This window comes from Phoca vitulina, unplaced genomic scaffold, assembly GCF_004348235.1.
Source record: "Phoca vitulina isolate PV1807 unplaced genomic scaffold, GSC_HSeal_1.0 scaffold133, whole genome shotgun sequence".
In the NCBI taxonomy this organism is placed as follows: Eukaryota; Metazoa; Chordata; class Mammalia; order Carnivora; family Phocidae; genus Phoca; species Phoca vitulina.
The window spans coordinates 212,572-230,377 of record NW_022589836.1 but is presented as its reverse complement, the minus strand read 5'-3'; the positions used below and the strand labels follow the sequence as shown (position 1 = coordinate 230,377).

At 44.9% G+C, this 17,806-nt stretch overlaps 1 protein-coding gene and 1 pseudogene across 1 annotated transcript; one reads left to right on the top strand and one right to left on the bottom strand.

Moving 5' to 3' along the window:
• The first annotated feature begins 3,057 nt into the window (after positions 1-3,057).
• On the top strand, positions 3,058-17,302 carry APEX2 (apurinic/apyrimidinic endodeoxyribonuclease 2). Its single transcript, XM_032399181.1, has 6 exons — positions 3,058-3,314; positions 4,344-4,427; positions 11,491-11,671; positions 12,212-12,358; positions 13,286-13,355; positions 15,922-17,302. The coding sequence occupies exons 1-6, from the start codon at positions 3,158-3,160 to the stop codon at positions 16,828-16,830; spliced, it is 1,548 nt and encodes a 515-aa protein (XP_032255072.1). The 5' UTR covers positions 3,058-3,157; the 3' UTR covers positions 16,831-17,302.
• Positions 4,524-4,983, bottom strand: LOC116628847 (annotated as a pseudogene).
• Positions 17,303-17,806: the final 504 nt, after the last annotated feature.

Here is a 17,806-nt window from a genome sequence, read left to right as displayed (position 1 = left end):
GTGGTATCTAGAAAGTTTCTCAACCTTGAATGGGGTAGAATAGAATAAACAAAAGAATGAAGTCCCCTACCCCGAAAAAGTCCAATTAACTGTTGCAGAAAAAGAGTTCACTCAGTGTCAGAGACTCACTCAAGACCAAGATCTGAACCACAAATTCTAAAATGGGGTTAACTCTAGGGAGAAAAAGCACACAGTGTGACTTCCTGAGGCCCACAGATCCTGACCATCTTCCCAAAGTGTGGGGTGCAAAGAAGAATTCTATTAAAAGCATTATTAAGACCATATTCATGGGTTACAAAATCACAAATGGGGTATCTCTATTAGTAATTCTTGGGAGTGTGTGGGTATAAATGCATTTGTGGGGGACAAGGGTGTACAGGGGAGATTGGCCACATGCTTATAGTTTATGTGCTGATACATGAGTATTAGGCCTTCTGTGGCAGCAGCCTAGGTACCACTTCCTTTGTAGCCACTGCCCTGGCTCACTATCCCCCCACTATATTCAGCCCCATGCCTGGGGCCCAAGGCTCACTACATCCTACCTAGGAGTGGCTCTCTACAGACCATAGTCACTCCAGGAGAAGAGCAGCTGGAGGTCTGTGGGTGGTATTACCCGCGGAGGCTACAGAAAAAAAACAGGATCACTAATCTCAGACAGAGCATGGAAGTCCTGAAACATCTCCAGAAATTTGGTTCCTGTTCTACTCCTCTTCATCTTGAGACAGCCCTCTGAAGGAAGTAGGCCATGGACTTCAATTTCCATTTTAGTAAGGAGGTTATTGAAGCCCAGAGAAGGTGAAAATCTTGTTCAAAGTGCCACAGCAAACCAGACCCACTTTATACACCATTGGAGAGGTGCGAGATATAATCCCTACCATCCAGTTCACTCAAAACTGGAATAGATCAAGATAGACTTCTAAAGGTGCTAGGGAAATGCCCTTTTGGTCAGTGTCCCACAAAGACAGGTGGGGATGGTTGACAGATAGGTAGATAGATAATTAGATATAGATATCATCTTTCCCCCAACTCTCCCATACCCTTTAAGGCACACTTCAAGTAACCCCTATATAAAGAAAATTTTCCAGAGAGCCTAAAGAATGGATTTGGATTTGTGTACCCCTATCTATTTTTCCTTCTGTCTCACCTACCTGTTCTCCTAGAGGTTTTTTCTTCCATCACTAATTATCCGACCACACAGCTTTCTTGCATTTAGACCTTCAAAGCAGGTACAGGGATGGCGTCAAAGAGGGAGTCTGGAGGCGTTGGTTGGTTCCTTGAAAAGGCTGTGGAAATACCCTTGATAAGAAGGGCATGTGTGCACTCTTGAAATATCAGCTGTGTTAGTTGTCAAGGAAGTTCCTGAGCCATCCGGAACCTTTTCTCATCAGGCCAACCATGTGTTCACCTTGCCCCAAAGGTCAGAACTAATATTAACAAGCAACTGCAGAATGGGGAAATTAAAACCAGCAATGTAGACAGGCTAGATCTGGATTTCCTCGGGTCTGAGTTGCAGGTTGGTCTTCAGTGTAAATGGGCACGATCTCTTACTGGACAGTGATTTGGCAATATGAAGCAAGAGCAATAAAAATGTTAATTTCCTTTGTCCTAGTTATCCCACTCCTGGGACTCAATCCTGAGCCAATAACCACCAAAGCATGAAAAAGCTCAAAGCACCAACATTTTTACTTTAATTGCAGAGCTATTTATCCTGATGGCAACAACTGGAAGGTAATCTTTAAGTCCTTTAGGAGGAAAAGCAGCTCTTTGGGTCTTTTCTACAGATATTGAGGATGATGGCTTAATTCTGGGGGAAAATTATGCTGCAGTTTGGGGTGAGGAACCTAAGAATGCAAAGTCATGCTTTTCCTTGGACATTGGGCATGTCTATTATTCCTATTTTTGTGTTCTCAAAAACAAGTCACTAATCTGTTGCTCTTGCATTTGCCCTGTGTTTGTTTATTCAGTTAGGAAATATTTATTGACTCCTAATATATACTGTGCCCTAGATTAGAGGATGGCGCTAAGAAGATACATCAGACATGGTCATTGCTCTCAAGTAGGTAGAGCAACTGGTAGTTGGGTGACAAAAACAGATATCAATGGTAGGTGTGCACTGAGATAAGTGATGTGACAGAAAGGACCAGAGGGTGCTGTGGGGGCCCAGAGGAAAAGACCTAACTGGGGAGGTGTGTGGGTGTTAGGAAAAACTTATTCGGGAAAGTATTCCTTGAGCTGATTAAGATAGGCTTTGAATCCTGGCTCTACCACTTCCGTGAGACTGGGGTGACTTCACTCATTCTGTCATACTTAGCCTTAATACCCCTTACAGGGCTGTCCAGAGAATGAAACAAATAATGCATATGGAAGAGCCATGGAGTACACTGGGAGACAGTGTTGCTCTGGAGCTTGGGTAGCCCACTTAAATTCCCTGGGCCTCGATTTTACTCATTTGAGAAATGGAGCCACGAAAAAGTATGTGTTGGGCCACGTCCTTAGGAATGTTATAAGGCCCAGGACAAATAATGGCTATAGGGTGGGCTTGAGACAGCTTCCTCTCTTCCCCTCCCTTTGCCCTATAAGGCCAGGGTACTTCTAAGTCTAATTCCACTAGAGCACTTCTTACTGCTCCCTCTAGCTGCGCGGTTCCCGTCGAGCCTCCCCTCTCCCACACAAGCCCAGTTACAGCAATTACTCCCAGGATGCCAGCGGCGCACTTGGAGGTAAGGTCAGTCGCACTGGGGGCGGGGCTTCGGTTGCCATGCGGTTTCGTTCAAGGTTCCGCTGCTTAAAAAGTCCCATCTGTAAGTTATTGGAAGCACCACGGAGGCTTGTGAGCAGCACGGAAAGGCAGACAGATTCTGGTGCTTGGGCTAGTGTGCGGCGGGAGGAGGGAGGAGGAGGAGCCTAACTGGAGGACTTCCTTTGCCGTTCATTCCTCCTAGGCGTCGGCACCACCCCATCAACTTCCGCTCCTCCCGCCAATGAGAACTGAGGGGATCGAAGCCCCGCCCCACCTTCGCCACACCTTGGTGGCGCGCAAGAGAACGCATGCGCCAATGCGCGCGGAAGGCGGGATCTGGCCAACCTGGGGGTGTCCAGCCGTCCTGTGTCCCCTAGGTTGGGCGCGGATTGTGTGGTGTTGCAGTTCGCCGTCGAGATGTTGCGCGTGGTGAGCTGGAACATCAATGGGATCCGGAGCCCCCTGCAAGGGATGGTATACGAGGAGCCCAGCAACTGTGCAGCCATGGCCGTGGAGCGCATTTTGGACAAGCTGGATGCCGACATCGTCTGCCTTCAGGAGACCAAAGTGACCAGTCAGCGCTCAAAAATCCAGGATCCCTACCATACTTTATCTTTTCCACTAACTTTTGTCCCCTACTTAATTCTCATTTATTTTACCATTTCTCTATCCGTAGAGTCTTCCTCTTAGACCCAGTTCAGAATCCTGATCCCCTACCCCTCAACCCCTATTTCTCACTCCAGCTTGATGTCTTAATTCCTACTTCATCTCCTGTCCTCAGCAGAACTTTAATTCCCTCACCCGTGCAACCTTCATCCTCGCACAGATCCTCTAATTCCCACTCATTCTCCTGCCCCAGCGCAGTACCCCAAATTTCCTCCTCACACACTGTCCAGCTCCAACTCCCAAGTTAGATCCCCCAAATCCCCTTCCCTGTCCCCAGCTCACATCCTTTAATTCCCACCCCATCTTTGCCTCCAGCTCAGACTCCCTGATTTCTTCCTTTTTATCTCTCCATCTCAGATCCTCAGTTCTCCTGTCAGATCCCCTAGAGCTCTACCCCCATTTCTCCTTCCCAGCCTCAGAACCTCTTACCATTTCTATCTCATGTCCCACGCCAAGGTTAGATCCCCTAGTTCCCTCTCTCTCCCACCCTAGCTCAACACCCTCCATTCTTTCCCTCTCCCTTGCACCCCCCTTTAATACCCTCTAACAACTTTTTCCTCCATCCCCAGTTCAGATCCTCTAATTGCCTCCCTCTCCTACCTCATATTCCCACCTCAGATTCCTATTTCTCCCTCCCATATTCCATTTCCCACCTCCAGCTCCCTCCATTCACCTAATCACTAGCTTCCTCCCACCTAATTTCCCTCCTCCCATTCCATAGCCTACCCCTTCTTATTTTGGTATCAATTCCCTCTCTAGTCCCCACCATTCTAGCTCCTCTTCTAATCATAGATACTTCATTTTTTCTCACAACTCTGGCTCTGATGTGTGCGAGGAATTAGCCTACAACTTTAATTCCAAACCCTTGTGTGTCCTGGGCCCTACTTTTATCTCTGACACAGTCTTACATCTTTTCTTTTTTTTTTTTTTTTTGCAGGGGATGTGCTGACAGAGCCCCTGGCTATCATTGAGGGCTATAACTCCTATTTCAGCTTCAGCCGTAACCGCAGTGGCTATTCTGGTAAATGGGGCTTTCTGGGGACTTTAAATTAGTGATGGAAGCAGGTCGGGAGTGACCAATATTTGATGAGAAGGTAATAAGAAACTCAGGCTTTTATTTTTAATTTTTTTTTTGAAATTACGAAGCTGCTTTTAATACTTTGGGGTGAGCCCCACAGGAATAAAAAACACTGGGAAGGGATAACCCCCCACTCCCAGGATGGCCCAGAGGAAGAGAGGCTACCTGAGGGGAAAGAAGCACAAAAGGGATCTGGAGACTCAGGGCAAAAGGAATGCCATTGGTGTTGGGACCTGTGAGCACTACAGGAGAAAACGTGAGCATGGTGGGACTGGCTCCAGGTACACAGGGGAGGCCAAGAGGGTTGGACACGAAGCCACAAAGCTACTTGGGTTCCTCCTTCTTCTCGTTTGCCTTTTTCTGCTTCTTCTGCATGACCTCTGAGTCCCTCTGCTTGCAGGTGTCAGCAGAAAGCCTGTCACCTTGGCACTTTCCCTTAACCTAGTAGCTCTGCTTTTTCATACTGGCGGTTGAGCTAATGCTGGTTACCATGGGTCATGGCGAGAGCAGCAGCTGTGGCTTACCTCCATTGCATCCCCTCACTCTGTCCGATGTGTGATGCTCCAGGCTTTTAGTCCACAGAGCTAAAGTCACATGAAGCTACGTGAAGGATAGTTTTTATGTGTAAAATTATCCTGTTTGACTTTGGAAGCACAGTCAGTCATGTAGTAGTTAATTGTATGAGCTCTGGAGTCAGACTACCAGAGTTTGAATCCTACCTCACTTCCTAGCTGTGTACCCTCTGGCAAGTTAGTCAACCTCTTTATGCTTCAGCTTTCTCAGCTGAGAAATGGAGATAATGCCTAACTCCTAGGGCTAGTACAGGCATACCTTGTTTTGTATGTATATATATATATATAAGTTTATATATAAATATTATATGTAAATAAATATATGACAAATATATGAATTTACATATCTATATATAAATATATTTTTATATATACATATATGTAAAGCACTTCACTTTATTATGTTTTGCAGATATTGCATATTTTATAAATCGAAGGTTTTATGGCAACCCTGTGTTGCAAAACTCTTGGCACCATTTTTCCAGCAACATTTGCTCACTTCATGTCTCTTTGTCACTTTTTGGTAATTTTACAATATTTCAAACTTTTTCATTATATTTGTTATGGTGATCTGTGATCAGTGCTTGCAACTCGCTAAAAGCTCAGATGACAGCATTTTTTAGCAATAAAGTATTTTTTTAATTTTATTTTATTATGTTACATTAGTCACCATACAGTACATCATTAGTTTTTGATGTAGTGATCCACGATTCATTGTTTTCGTATAACACCCAGTGCTCCATGCAGTACATGCCCTCCTTAATACCCTTCACCGGGCTAACCCATGCCCCCACCCCCTATCCTCTAAAACTCTCAGTTTGTTTCTCAGAGTCCATAGTCTCTCATGGTTCATCTCTCCCTCAGATTCCCCCCCTTCATTTTTCCCTTCCTTCTCCTAATGTCCTCCATGTTATTCCTTATGTTCCACAAATAAGTGAAACCGTATGATAATTGACTTTCTCTGCTTGACTTATTTCACTTAGCATAACCTCCTCCAGTCGCATCCCTGTTGATGTAAAACTTGGGTATTCATCCTTTCTGAGGGCTGAGTAATATTCCATGGTATATATGGACCACATCTTCTTTATCCATTCATCTGTTGAAGGGCATCTCGGGTCTTTCCACGGTTTGGCTATTGCGGACATTGCTGCTATGAACATTGGGGTGCATATGGCCCTTCTTTTCACTACATCTGTGTCTTTGGGGTAAATACCCAGGAGTGCAATTGCTGGGTCATAGGGTAGCTCTATTTTTAATTTTCTGAGGCACCTCCACACTGTTTTCCAAAGTGGCTATACCAACTTGCATTCCCACCAACAGTGTAAGAGGGTTTTCTTTTCTCCACAACCTCTTCAACGTTTGTCGTTTCTTGCCTAGTTAATTTTTGCCATTCTAACTGGTGTAAGGTGGTATCTCAATGTGGTTTTGATTTGAATTTCCCTGATGGCTAATGATATGAACATTTTTTCATGTGTCTGTTAGCCTTTGTATGTATTCTTCGGAGAAGTGTCTGTTCATGTCTTCTACCCAAGTTTTGCCTTGATTATTTGTTTTTTGGGTGTTGAATTTGAGAAGTTCTTTGTAGACCTTGGATACCAGCCCTTTATCTGTAGTGTCATTTGCAAATATCTTCTCCCATTCTGTGGAGTGCCTCTTTGTTTTGTTGACTGTTTCCTTTGCTGTGCATAAACTTTTTATCTTGATGAAATCCCAAAAGTTCATTTTTGCTTTTGTTTCACTAGCCTTTGGAGATGTATCTTGAAAGAAGTTGCTGTGGCTGACATCAAAGAGGTTACTTCTTATGTTCTCCTCTAGGATTTTGATGGATTCCTGTCTCACATTGAGGTCTTTCATCCATTTTGAGTTTATCTTTGTGTATGGTGTTAGAGAATGGTCGAATTTCATTCTTCTGCATGTGGCTGTCCAATTTTCCCAGCACCATTTATTGAAGAGACTGTCCTTTTTCCATTGCATATTTTTTCCTGCTTTGTCAAAGATTATTTGACCATAGAGTTAAGAGTCCGTATCTGGGCTATCTATTCTGTTCCATTGTTCTGTCTGTTTTTGTGCCAGTACCATGCTGTCTTGGTGAACACTGCTTTGTAATATAGCTTGAAATCAGGCAACCTGATGCCCCCAGCTTTGTATTCTTTTTCAACATTTCCTTGGCGATTTGGGGTCTTTTCTGATTCCACACAAATTTTAGGATTGTTTGTTCCAGCACTTTGAAAAATGCCATTGGAATTTTGACCGGGATGGCATTGAAGGTATAGATTGCTCTGGGTAGCATAGACGTTTTAACAATGTTTATTCTTCCAATCCATGAGCATGGAATGCTTTTCCATCTTTTTGTGTCTTCTTCAATTTCTTTCATGAGTGTTCTGTAGTTCCTAGAGTATAGATCCTTTACCTCTTTGGTTAGGTTTATTCCGAGGTATCTTATGGTTTTTGGTGCTATTGTAAATGGAATCAGTTTTCTAATTTCTTTTTCTACAGTTGCATTGTTATTGTATAAGAAAGCAACTGATTTCTGTGCATTGATTTTGTATCCTGCCACATTACTGAATTGCTGTATGAGTTCTAGTAATTTGGGAATGGAGTCTTTTGGGTTTTCCACATAAAGTATCATGTCATCTGCAAAAAGAGAGAGTTTGACTTCTTCTTTGCCAATCTGAATACATTTTATTTCTTTTTGTTGTCTGATTGCTGTTGCTAGGACTTCTAGTACTATGTTGAACAATAGTGGTGAGAGTGGGCATCCTTGACATGTTCCTGATCTTAAGGGAAATGCTCTCAGCTTTTCCCCATTGAGGATAATATTCGCTGGGGTTTTTCATAAATGGATTTTATGAACTTGAGGAATGTTCCCTCTATCCCTGTACTCTGAGGAGTTTTAATCAAGAAAGGATGTTGTATTTTGTCAAATGCTTTTTCTGTATCAATTGAGAGGACCATATGGTTCTTCTCTCTCCTCTTATTAATGTGTTCTACCACATTGATTGATTTGCGAATGTTGAACCACCCTTGCATCCCGAGGATAAATCCCATTTGGTCATAGTGGATGATCCTTTTGATGTATTGTTGGATCCTATTAGCTAGGATTTTGTTGAGGATTTTGGAATCCATATTCATTAGGGATATTGGTCTGAAATTCTCCTTTTTGATGGGGTCTTTGCCTGGTTTGGGGATTAAGGTAATGCTGGCCTCATAGAATGAGTCTGGAAGCTTTCCTTCTGTTTCTGTTTTTTGAAAGAGCTTCAGGAGAATAGGTATTATTTCTTCTTTGAATGTTTGGTAGAATTCCCCAGGGAATCCATCCGGCCCACTTTTCTAGGAGGTTTTTGATCACTGCTTCAGTCTCCTTACTGGTTGTTGGCCTATTCAGATTGTCAATTTCTTCCTGTTTCAGTCTTGGCAGCTTATAGGTTTCCAGGAAGGCCTCCATTTCATCCAGATTGCTCAGTTTATTGGCATATAGTTGTTCATAATAATTTCTAATAGTTGTTTCTATTTCCTTGGTGTTAGTGGTGATCTCTCCCCTTTCATTCATGATTTTATTAATTTGGGTCCTTTCTCTTTTCTTTTGGATAAGTGTGGCCAGTGGTTTATCGATCTTATTAATTATTTCAAAGAACCAACTTCTAGTTTCCTTGATCTTATCTACTGTGTTTCTGGTTTCTAATTCATTGATCTCTGCTCTAATATTATTTCTGTTCTAATGGGTGGCTTAGGCATCGTTTGTTGCTTTTTCTCTAGTTCCTTAAGGTGCAGAGTTAGTTGGTGAATTCGGGATTTTTCTGTTTTTTTGAGTGAGGCTTGAATGGCTATTTATTTCCCCCTTAGGACTGCCTTTGCAGTATCCCATAGGTTTTGAACTGATGTGTTTTGGTTCTCATTGGTTTCCATGAATTGTTTAAGTTGTTCTTTGATTTCCTGGTTGACCCAAACATTCCTGAGCAGAGTGGTCTTTAGCTTCCAAGTGTTTGAATTTCTGCCAAATTTTCTCTGGTGATTGAGTTCCAGTTTTAAAGCATTGTGGTCTGAGAATATGCAGGGAATAATCTCAGCGTTTTGGTATCGGTTGAGACCTGATTTGTGACCCAGTGTGTGGTCTATTCTGGAGAAAGTTCCATGTGTGCTTGAGAAGAAGGAGTATTCTGTTGTTTTAGGGTGGAATGTTCTGTATATATCTATGAGGTCTATCTGGTCCAGTGTGTCATTCAAAGTTCTTGTTTCTTTGTTGATTTTCTGCTTTGATGATCCGTCCATTGCTGAGAGTGAAGTATTGAGGTCCCCTACCGTTAACGTATTATTATCAATATGAGTCTTTATTTTGGTGAACAGTTGGCTTATGTAGATGGCTGCTCCCATGTTGGGGGCATAGATATTTACAATTGTTAGATATTCTTGTTGGATAGACCCTTTAAGAATGATATAGTGTCCTTCTGTGTCTCTAACTACAGTCTTTAGTTTAAAATCTAATTTGTCTGATATAAGAATTGCTACCCCAGCTTTCTTTTGAGGTCCGTTGGCATGGAAGATGGATCTCCATCTCTTCACTTTTAGTCTGGATGTATCTTTAGGTTCAAAATGAGTCTCTTGTAGACAGCAAATGGATGGGTCCTGTCTTTTTGTCCAGTCTGCAGCCCTGGGCCATTTTATGGGAGCATTTAGGCTGTCCACGTTGAGAGTGATTATTGAAAGATATGAATTAATTGTCATCATGTTGCCTGTGAAGACGTTGTTTTTATAGATTGTCCCTGTAAATTTCTGTTGTAGATCACTCTTGGGGTCTTTCTCCTTTTATAGAACCCCCTTTAATATTTTTTGCAGGGCTGGCTTAGTGGTCACATATTCTTTCATCTTCTGCCAGTCGTGGAAGCTCTGCATCTCTCCATCCATTCTAAGTGAAAGCCTTGCTGGATAAAGTATTCTTGGCTGCATGTTCTTCTCATCTAGTACCCTGAATATGTCTTGCCAGGCCTTTCTGGCTTGCCAGGTGTCTGTGGATAGGTCTGACGTTATTCTGATGTTCCTCCCTCTGTACGTAAGGAATCTCTTCCCCCTAACTGCCCTTAAGATGGTTTCCTTGGTTCTAAGATTTGCAAGTTTTACTATTACGTGCCGGTTTCTTGGCTTGTTTTCCTTGATCTTGGGATGGGTCCTTTCTGCCTCTAGGACACGAATGTTTGTTTCATTCCCCAGATTACGGAAGTTCTCTGCTATGATTTGCTCAAATATATCTTCTAGTCCTCTCTCTCTCCACCCCCTCAGGGATTCCAATAATTCTGACATTGGAATGTTTCATGGTGTCACTTATTTCTCTGATTCTAATTTCATGTCTTGTGGCCCTGCTGCTCCGGGTTTTCGTCCGGGGGGCTTCCCTAAAGTCCTTTCCCGGCCGCTACCGGTCTGCAGGTCTGTGCCTGGTCTGCAGTGCGGGAGGCTGTTGCTCACCAGCGGGCAGGATCCTGACGGCTCCCTCCCCCTTCCGTTTATTCTCCAATATCTGCCCGTGGAATAATGGCTCCCGCCTTCGTATCTCAAAAGCAACCGCCTGGGATAATCTGTAGAAATCCAGATCTATCTTCTTACATCTCAGGCTGATTTTGTGGGTGTTCAGAGTGGTCTGGTAGATATCCAGCTCAGTTCCGGGGACTGGCTGGAATAGGGTCCCGTACTCCTCTGCCATCTTTTACCCCCTTCAGAAATAAAATATTTTTTAATTAAGGCATATACATTGTTTTTTTTAGACATAAAGTTATTGCTCATTTGATAGACTACAGTATAGTAACAATATAACTTTTATCTGCACTAGGAAATCAAAATATTCATTTGGCTTGCTTTATTACAATATTTTTTTTGTGGTGTTCTGGAACTGAACTCACAATATATTGGGGTATGCCTGTATAAGGATTAAACAAATTAGTCCATGTGATAATAATAGCTAACACTTTTTGAGCACTTAACCATGTGTCCATGTAAAACATTTAGACTATTAGCTATTACTGTTCTGTGGCTTTTGAATTTTTTTAAATTTTTTAAAGATGTTATTTATTTGACAGAGAGAGAGAAAACACAAGCAGGGTGAGCAGCAGAGGGAGAGAGAGAAGCAGGCTTTCTCCTGAGCAGAGAGCCCAGTGTGGGGCTCCATGCCAGGACCCTGGGATCATGACCTGAGCTGAAGGCAGATGTTTAACTGACTGAGCCATCCAGGTGCCCCCTCTGGCTTTTTTAGATGAAGGAACTGAGACTCCAGGGTGTGAGTAGAATTGCCTCAGTCTCTCGGGAGCCATCCATGGCCCTTGAGTTGGGAGAGTTGTCAGTACAAACACACTAGATGAGGATGACTTACGTGACCTATGTGGGGGCAACAAGCTGTGCAATAGGCTGTTGGCTTCTAGGCCCTTTCAGAGTATCCTGTCTATCTCCAGGTGTAGCCACCTTCTGTAAGGACAGCGCTACCCCCATGGCTGCTGAAGAAGGCCTGAGTGGCCTACTTGCCACTCATAATGGGGACGTGGGTTGCTATGGAAACGTGGATGAATTCACCCAAGAGGAGCTTCGGGCTCTGGATAGTGAGGGCCGGGCCCTCCTCACACAACACAAGATCCGGTAATAGCCCACATCCCCCTGTTGCTGAGCAATGCTGCTTCTACTCTTAGTGTGATTCTGAGGCTCACCTTACAAAAATATTCATTGTGGAATATGTCCCATGTTTGCCTTTCTTGGACTCTAGTTCTGGCTTGGTTACTCACTGTATGACCTTGGGCAAATCATATTCCCCTCTGAGCTTTGAGTTCCCCATCTCTACAGTGGGGAACTGGCTGGCAGGTCCAGCTCTCTTATTACCACAGGTACCTCAAAGGCAACTTGGCAACTCATTGCCCCAAGTTGCTTTCTTTCTGGGTGTCCTGTCATGAATGGCAGCACCATCACCTGGTTTACCTGGGAGTTATCCTAGATGCCCGTCTCCCTGCCTTACCTATAGTCAGTCCCCAAGTCCTGTGCATGCCAGTGCATTCATGTCTTTCTGTCCCCTTCTTCACATCTGTCCCACAGGTAACCCATTAAGTGGAAGCCACATGGTATGGGGGAAGGGAGGCTTGGAAATGACTTTTTCTTGTTGTGTGTGGGGGGGTCTCTTCTCCTCAGCACATGGGAAGGGAAAGAGAAGACCTTGACCCTAATCAACGTGTACTGCCCCCATGCGGATGCTGGGAAACCTGAGCGGCTGTCCTTTAAAATGCGCTTCTATCGCTTGCTGCAGATCCGAGCAGAAGCCCTTTTGGCAGCTGGCAGGTATTGTAAGCCTGGGTGGTACTTGAGCTTGTTCTAGGTGCCCAACCCATTTAGGTGTCAAGCTCCATTGGAAGGGATATGGGATCTTTGTCTTTTGAGTTCCTTTATAGCCTAGTTGGAGACCCTAGCATGCCTACCTGAATGGGCTCTGCATTGTATGAGCTGTGAGGACCAGGTAAAGTGATACAAATATGGGTTTTGTACTCAGATACCTCTAAGCACCTATCCTGGCTCCTTTTACTCACTATGAGTCCCGAGGCTAGCTCTGCTTTTATTTTCTCTTGTTAAGTGAGTGTATGAATTCCTGCCTTACAGAATAGTTTTAAGGATGAAATGAGGTGAAGAAGAAGGTAAAGTGCCTGGGAGCAAATGAAAAGTCTTGTCCCAGGGAAGGACAGGAAAGTGAGGGTGGGTTAGAGTAATCAAGGGATACTTCCTAAAAGAAGTACCTGGGCTCAGCTTTGAAGGACCAGAAAGATGCCATTAAGTAAAGATCAGTGAGACAATCATGTCAGAGAGGGAATGATGTCATCTTTGGGGATCAGAATTGGGTTGGTAAGGCATAAAACGTAGCAAGGTTTTAGTCCAACTCAGCATTGGGCTTGGCTCAAAAAAGGGGCTGTAGGAAGAGTCTTTGGATTAGTTTGCAGAAGAGCCACATAAACAGATGTGGCTCCCAGTTGGGAAAATGAACAGAAGTGAGATAATGAAACAATGGTGGTGGCGGTGTGACAGGGAAGAGAATGGACATTACAAAGTACGATTGGAGAGGTAGGCGGCTATGCATTGCTGTGGGCTCCCACCTTGGCCTCAGTGTGTGAGAAGGGGCTGATCTGAGTTCTTGGGCCTAGAAGAAAGTAAATGGGCCAGGAGTAATGCTTCCCTTTCTTGAATGTCTAGTTGATAATCCCATGTCATGTTTTTTAGCCATGTGATCATTCTGGGTGACCTGAATACAGCCCACCGCCCCATTGACCACTGGGATGCAGTCAACCTGGTAAGGCTCTTCTAGGCCCCTTTCATCACTTCTGACTGTGGTTCTCTTTAGCAAGCCAGCCAGTGCTGGATTTTGGGTCCAAGGGTAGCTTCCTTCATGGAAAAGCAGAGCTTAGTTTGAAATAACTATTGTTAAAGCACTGAGGATTGTTCATTCATTCAGGAGACATTACTGTCTTGCCCTGGGCTTGGTCCTGAGCCATGTGCTGAGGACTCAGTTACTAGTCGTTTCTGGCTCTTGGCCCCTCAAAGATTTCAGCATGGTGGGGAGCTATGGACCTGTAACCAGCCAATTACAGAAAGGTATCTTCAGGGCTGAAGCAAGAGATGGCAGGCCAGGAGTCTAGGGGAGCCTGGAGAGATGGGATTCCTGAGCCAGTGTAGACATTAGGGAGGCATCTGAAAATTGTTGAATTTTAAAAGATGATTAAAACAGCTTTGGGGCTGGGGGAAGCAAAGCATTCTAGCTTGAGCAAAGGCTGCAAGGTGAGAATTTGCTTGGTATGCATGGTGAACTGCAAGTCCCATTCTTGGTAGGGGTTGACAGGGGAAGGGAAGTGAGTGGCAGGAGATGGGGAGGGAAAGTCCTTTGGGGGCCAGATTTCAAGGTCCTTGAATTCCACATTGCCTTGATCATTTCCCTAATACACTGTTTCCTGCTCATGAACTTTCAATACCTTCCTGTTACGTCTGCAATGCAAAGAAAACATCTAGGCCTGGTGTGGAAGGCTTTTTAATCTCCATTTCCATGTACCCCTACACACTCTGTCCACTCCAGCCAGGTTGTCTTCTCTCAGTCCATTGCAAAAAGTTACTTTCATTTTGACTTTTCTCACTGTACCCTCTGTCTTTTTTTTGTACGAACCTTTCATCTTTGAGTCCCTCTAGGTCAGTGGTTCTCATTCCCTGACAGCACATTAGAACAAGGAACTTTTACAAGAATATTAATACCTTGGTGCCGCCCCAGACCAATTAAATCAGAATCTGTTGGGTGGTGGGGCCAGGGTAGCAGTATGTTTTACAATGTCCCGGGCTGATTTTCTTGTATAGTCAGGCTTGAGAACCACTGCCTTAGAATCTACAAGCCAGTTTTCGTCTTAGCTTGCCTCGTGAGGGGAGTGATCAAATCAGTAACTTAACGCTGGCATAGTCCAACTCAGCATTGGGCTTGGCTCAAAAAAGGGGCTGTAGGAAGAGTCTTTGGATTAGTTTGCAGAAGAGCCACATAAACAGATGTGGCTCCCAGTTGGGAAAATGAACAGAAATGAGATAATGAAAGAATGGTGGTGGCGGTGTGACAGGGAAGAGAATGGACATTACAAAGTACGAGCCTTCAGTCCCTTCCAACCTTATTTCTCATAAGGCATTTACTCAGTCTGTTCTTTCTGCTTCCTGCAATAGTGTCATATAACTTTATGCCTTTTCTTCTTAGTTCAGAACTATCCTAGATCTCTCAAGTGCACTTCTTACAGTCTTCCTTCCAGGAAAAGACTAATAGTATCAGGTCACATGACAAACACAGTCTTTCCAAAATAGCAGAATATGTCCACTTCCCAAAAGACTGGCTCTTCTAGTCTTCATCTCCCTAAATGGCACCATCATCCCCTTGGCTACTCCAACCAGAAGCCTGGGAATTATGTTAGTATTGTCCTTCCTCTCTACCCCCACTTCCCACATTCAGCTAATCAGTGGGTACTGTTGATTTTAGTTCCAAATCATCTCTTAATTTCATTTTTGTTTGTCTACTCTGGCTCTACCCTAATCTAAGTGATTATCATCTCTTGTTTACGTGGACTATGATAATTATCTCCTGCCAGTCTGCTGGTCCCCAGTCTGGTCTCCCCTTGTCTTTTGGGTTTGTGCTTCCCCTCTCCACGGGCCCATTACAGAGGCTGCGCTCTCAATTTGTAACACCCTCTGCCTGGGTTGCTCCTGCTCAGCCTTCACTTTCCAGCTCCAGATCACTTCCTGAAAGGAAGCCTCATTGGTCCCCTGGACAAGCTCAGGTTCCCACTTTGTCCCTAGTATCATGCCTGGCACATAATCAATGTTCTTTGAACATTTTTTGCATTGAATGAGTGGGTAGGCCAGGTGGATTGGATGGATGGATGAAGATGAATTGGAGATCAGAGCCAAAAGAAGTATTTAAGTATGGCTTTCTGGAGCTCCTCAGCTGAGGAGTTTGTGGGGGAGAGAGGAGATGGTCTATGAGGCCTTTGACACACACAAAATAAGCCAAATAGTTCCAGAGGGTTTAAATGAAAAGGTAACAGTTTCGTTAACTCATAATCCCAGCCCTACTTTCTAGAGGTAACCACTTTTAACTTCCTGCTTTCTATCGTTTTGGTGAGCATTTCTCAGAATTGCTTTGATTAAGTAAATGACAAGCTTTCAGATTTGACATTTAATCCCAGCTCTGCCAGTTCTGGGCCGTGTGACCCTGAGTAGTAGTTTCTTTTGGAACAATCACATTTTCTTGTCTGAAAAATGAAGCAGTTAGTCTAAGTCTCTCCCAGGTCTAGGCATCTAGTTTTGCCTCTGTCTTCACCCCTCTCCCCCTTCTCCAGGAATGCTTTGAAGAGGACCCAGGGCGCAAGTGGATGGACGGCTTGCTCAGTAACCTGGGATGCCAGGCTGGGTCCCATGTACGGCCCTTCATTGATAGCTACCGCTGCTTCCAGCCAAAGCAGGAGGGGGCATTCACCTGCTGGTCAGCAGTCAGTGGTGCCCGCCATCTGAATTATGGCTCCCGGCTTGACTATGTGTTGGGGGACCGGACCCTGGTAATAGATACCTTCCAGGACTCCTTCCGGCTGCCTGAGGTGATGGGCTCTGACCATTGTCCCGTGGGTGCAGTCTTGAGTGTGTCCTCTGTGCCAGCAAAACAGTGCCCACCTCTGTGTACCCGCTTCCTCCCCGAGTTTGCAGGCACCCAGCTCAAGATCCGTCGCTTCCTAGTTCGTCTCAAACAAGATCCTGTGTGCAAGCAATCAGCGCTGCGACTCAGCAAAGAAACCCAGGGACAGATGCGCCAAAACAAAGCCGGTGTGCGCTCAACCAGGCCTCGGCCAAGTCAGGCTGGCTCCAGCAGAGGCCAGAAAAACCTGACAAGCTTCTTCCAGCCATCATCCAATCGTCCCCAAGCTTCTCCTATCTTGGAGCTTCCTAGTGTGGGTGCCCTCATGACCCCAAAGACTCTAGAAGAGGAGGTGATGGCCAAAGTGGGGGAGGGACAGGCCAATGCTTCAGAGGCCAAGGATGAGAAGGAGGTACGGACTTCTTTTTGGAAGTCTGTGCTGGGGGGGCCCTTGCCCGTGCCGCTCTGTGGGGGTCACAGGGAGCCATGTGTGATGCGAACTGTGAAGAAGCCAGGACCCAATCTGGGCCGCCACTTCTATATGTGTGCCAGGCCCCAGGGTCCTCCCACTGACCCTTCCTCCCGCTGCAACTTCTTCCTCTGGAGCAGGCCCAGCTGAACCAACCCAAGGTACAGATGTCTGGCATGGTCAACCCTGTACATAATCTGAAGCCAGCTCCCTCCTAAGCTGCCTCTTTCTTCCCCAAGGACTCTTCCTCCTCTTCCACTTTCCTGAAGAACCCTTCCTTTTCCTCTTCCTCCTTTAAGGCCTCTCTGACTCTCTCTTCTTCCTGCCTAGCTCCTCCTCATTGGTGAGCTTCTTATTTCTTAATGCTGTGACCCAGTTCCCCCACTCCACTTGCCACCTTCCTGTCAGAAGTGCACAGGAACCAGTTGCCCCAGGAAGTTGATTTTAAACCCTTTTCTTTCTTGCTGAGAAATATATCTGTGCCTAAATAAAGTCTGTGTTTTTGTTTTAGCACACCATGTCATGTAGACATTTTGGATGTGCTTCATGGAGTTGAATCAGAGACATTATCTCAACACTAGGTTTGCCAGCTGCCTGTAGCCTGACGATACAACTCCTAGGAAGGGGGGAGGCAGGAGGAGTGGTACTACCATAAAGGTGCTCTGTTGAGTTGTAAAGGTTCCCTGCACTGCTGAGGTTAGATCAGCAAGGGAGGTGGGTGTGGTGTTAGAAAGCTCAGGTGTGTTGCATAGCCTTAAACCAGTGCTTCCCAACTGGTGTCCCACAGCTGCCACAAAACGGGTTATAGGGTGGGAAGAAATGGCCCTAGAGTTGACAGGTAGAGCACAAATGTCAGGAGAGAATGCCTCCTAGGCAAGTAGTGTTATTAGTTTACCTGGGTGTGCAAATGTTTTCTGTGTGCTATGACCTGGAAAGATTGGGAGCATTTCCTTGAAAAAGTTGCTTGCTAATATAGCCAAGTCTCTTTCCCACCTTGGAAAATAGAGCTGGTAGGTCCTGTTCTATAAGGTACTGTGGAGAGGAGAGGATAACTGATTGGGGACATCGATTCTGTGTGCTGGAAAACACCTCCAGAGTTTTGGGGAACTATTTCTCTCTTCCAGGC

What these genes read in the sequence shown, in the direction of transcription:
- APEX2 (XM_032399181.1), top strand. Translation starts at nt 3,158, where the DNA reads ATGTTGCGCGTGGTGAGCTGGAACATCAATGGGATCCGGAGCCCCCTG. An exon ending in TCAGGAGACCAAAGTGACCA is followed by an intron (nt 3,315 to 4,343) that starts GTCAGCGCTCAA and finishes TTTTTTTTGCAG; the next exon opens with GGGATGTGCTGACAGAGCCC. An exon ending in CTCACACAACACAAGATCCG is followed by an intron (nt 11,672 to 12,211) that starts GTAATAGCCCAC and finishes TCTTCTCCTCAG; the next exon opens with CACATGGGAAGGGAAAGAGA.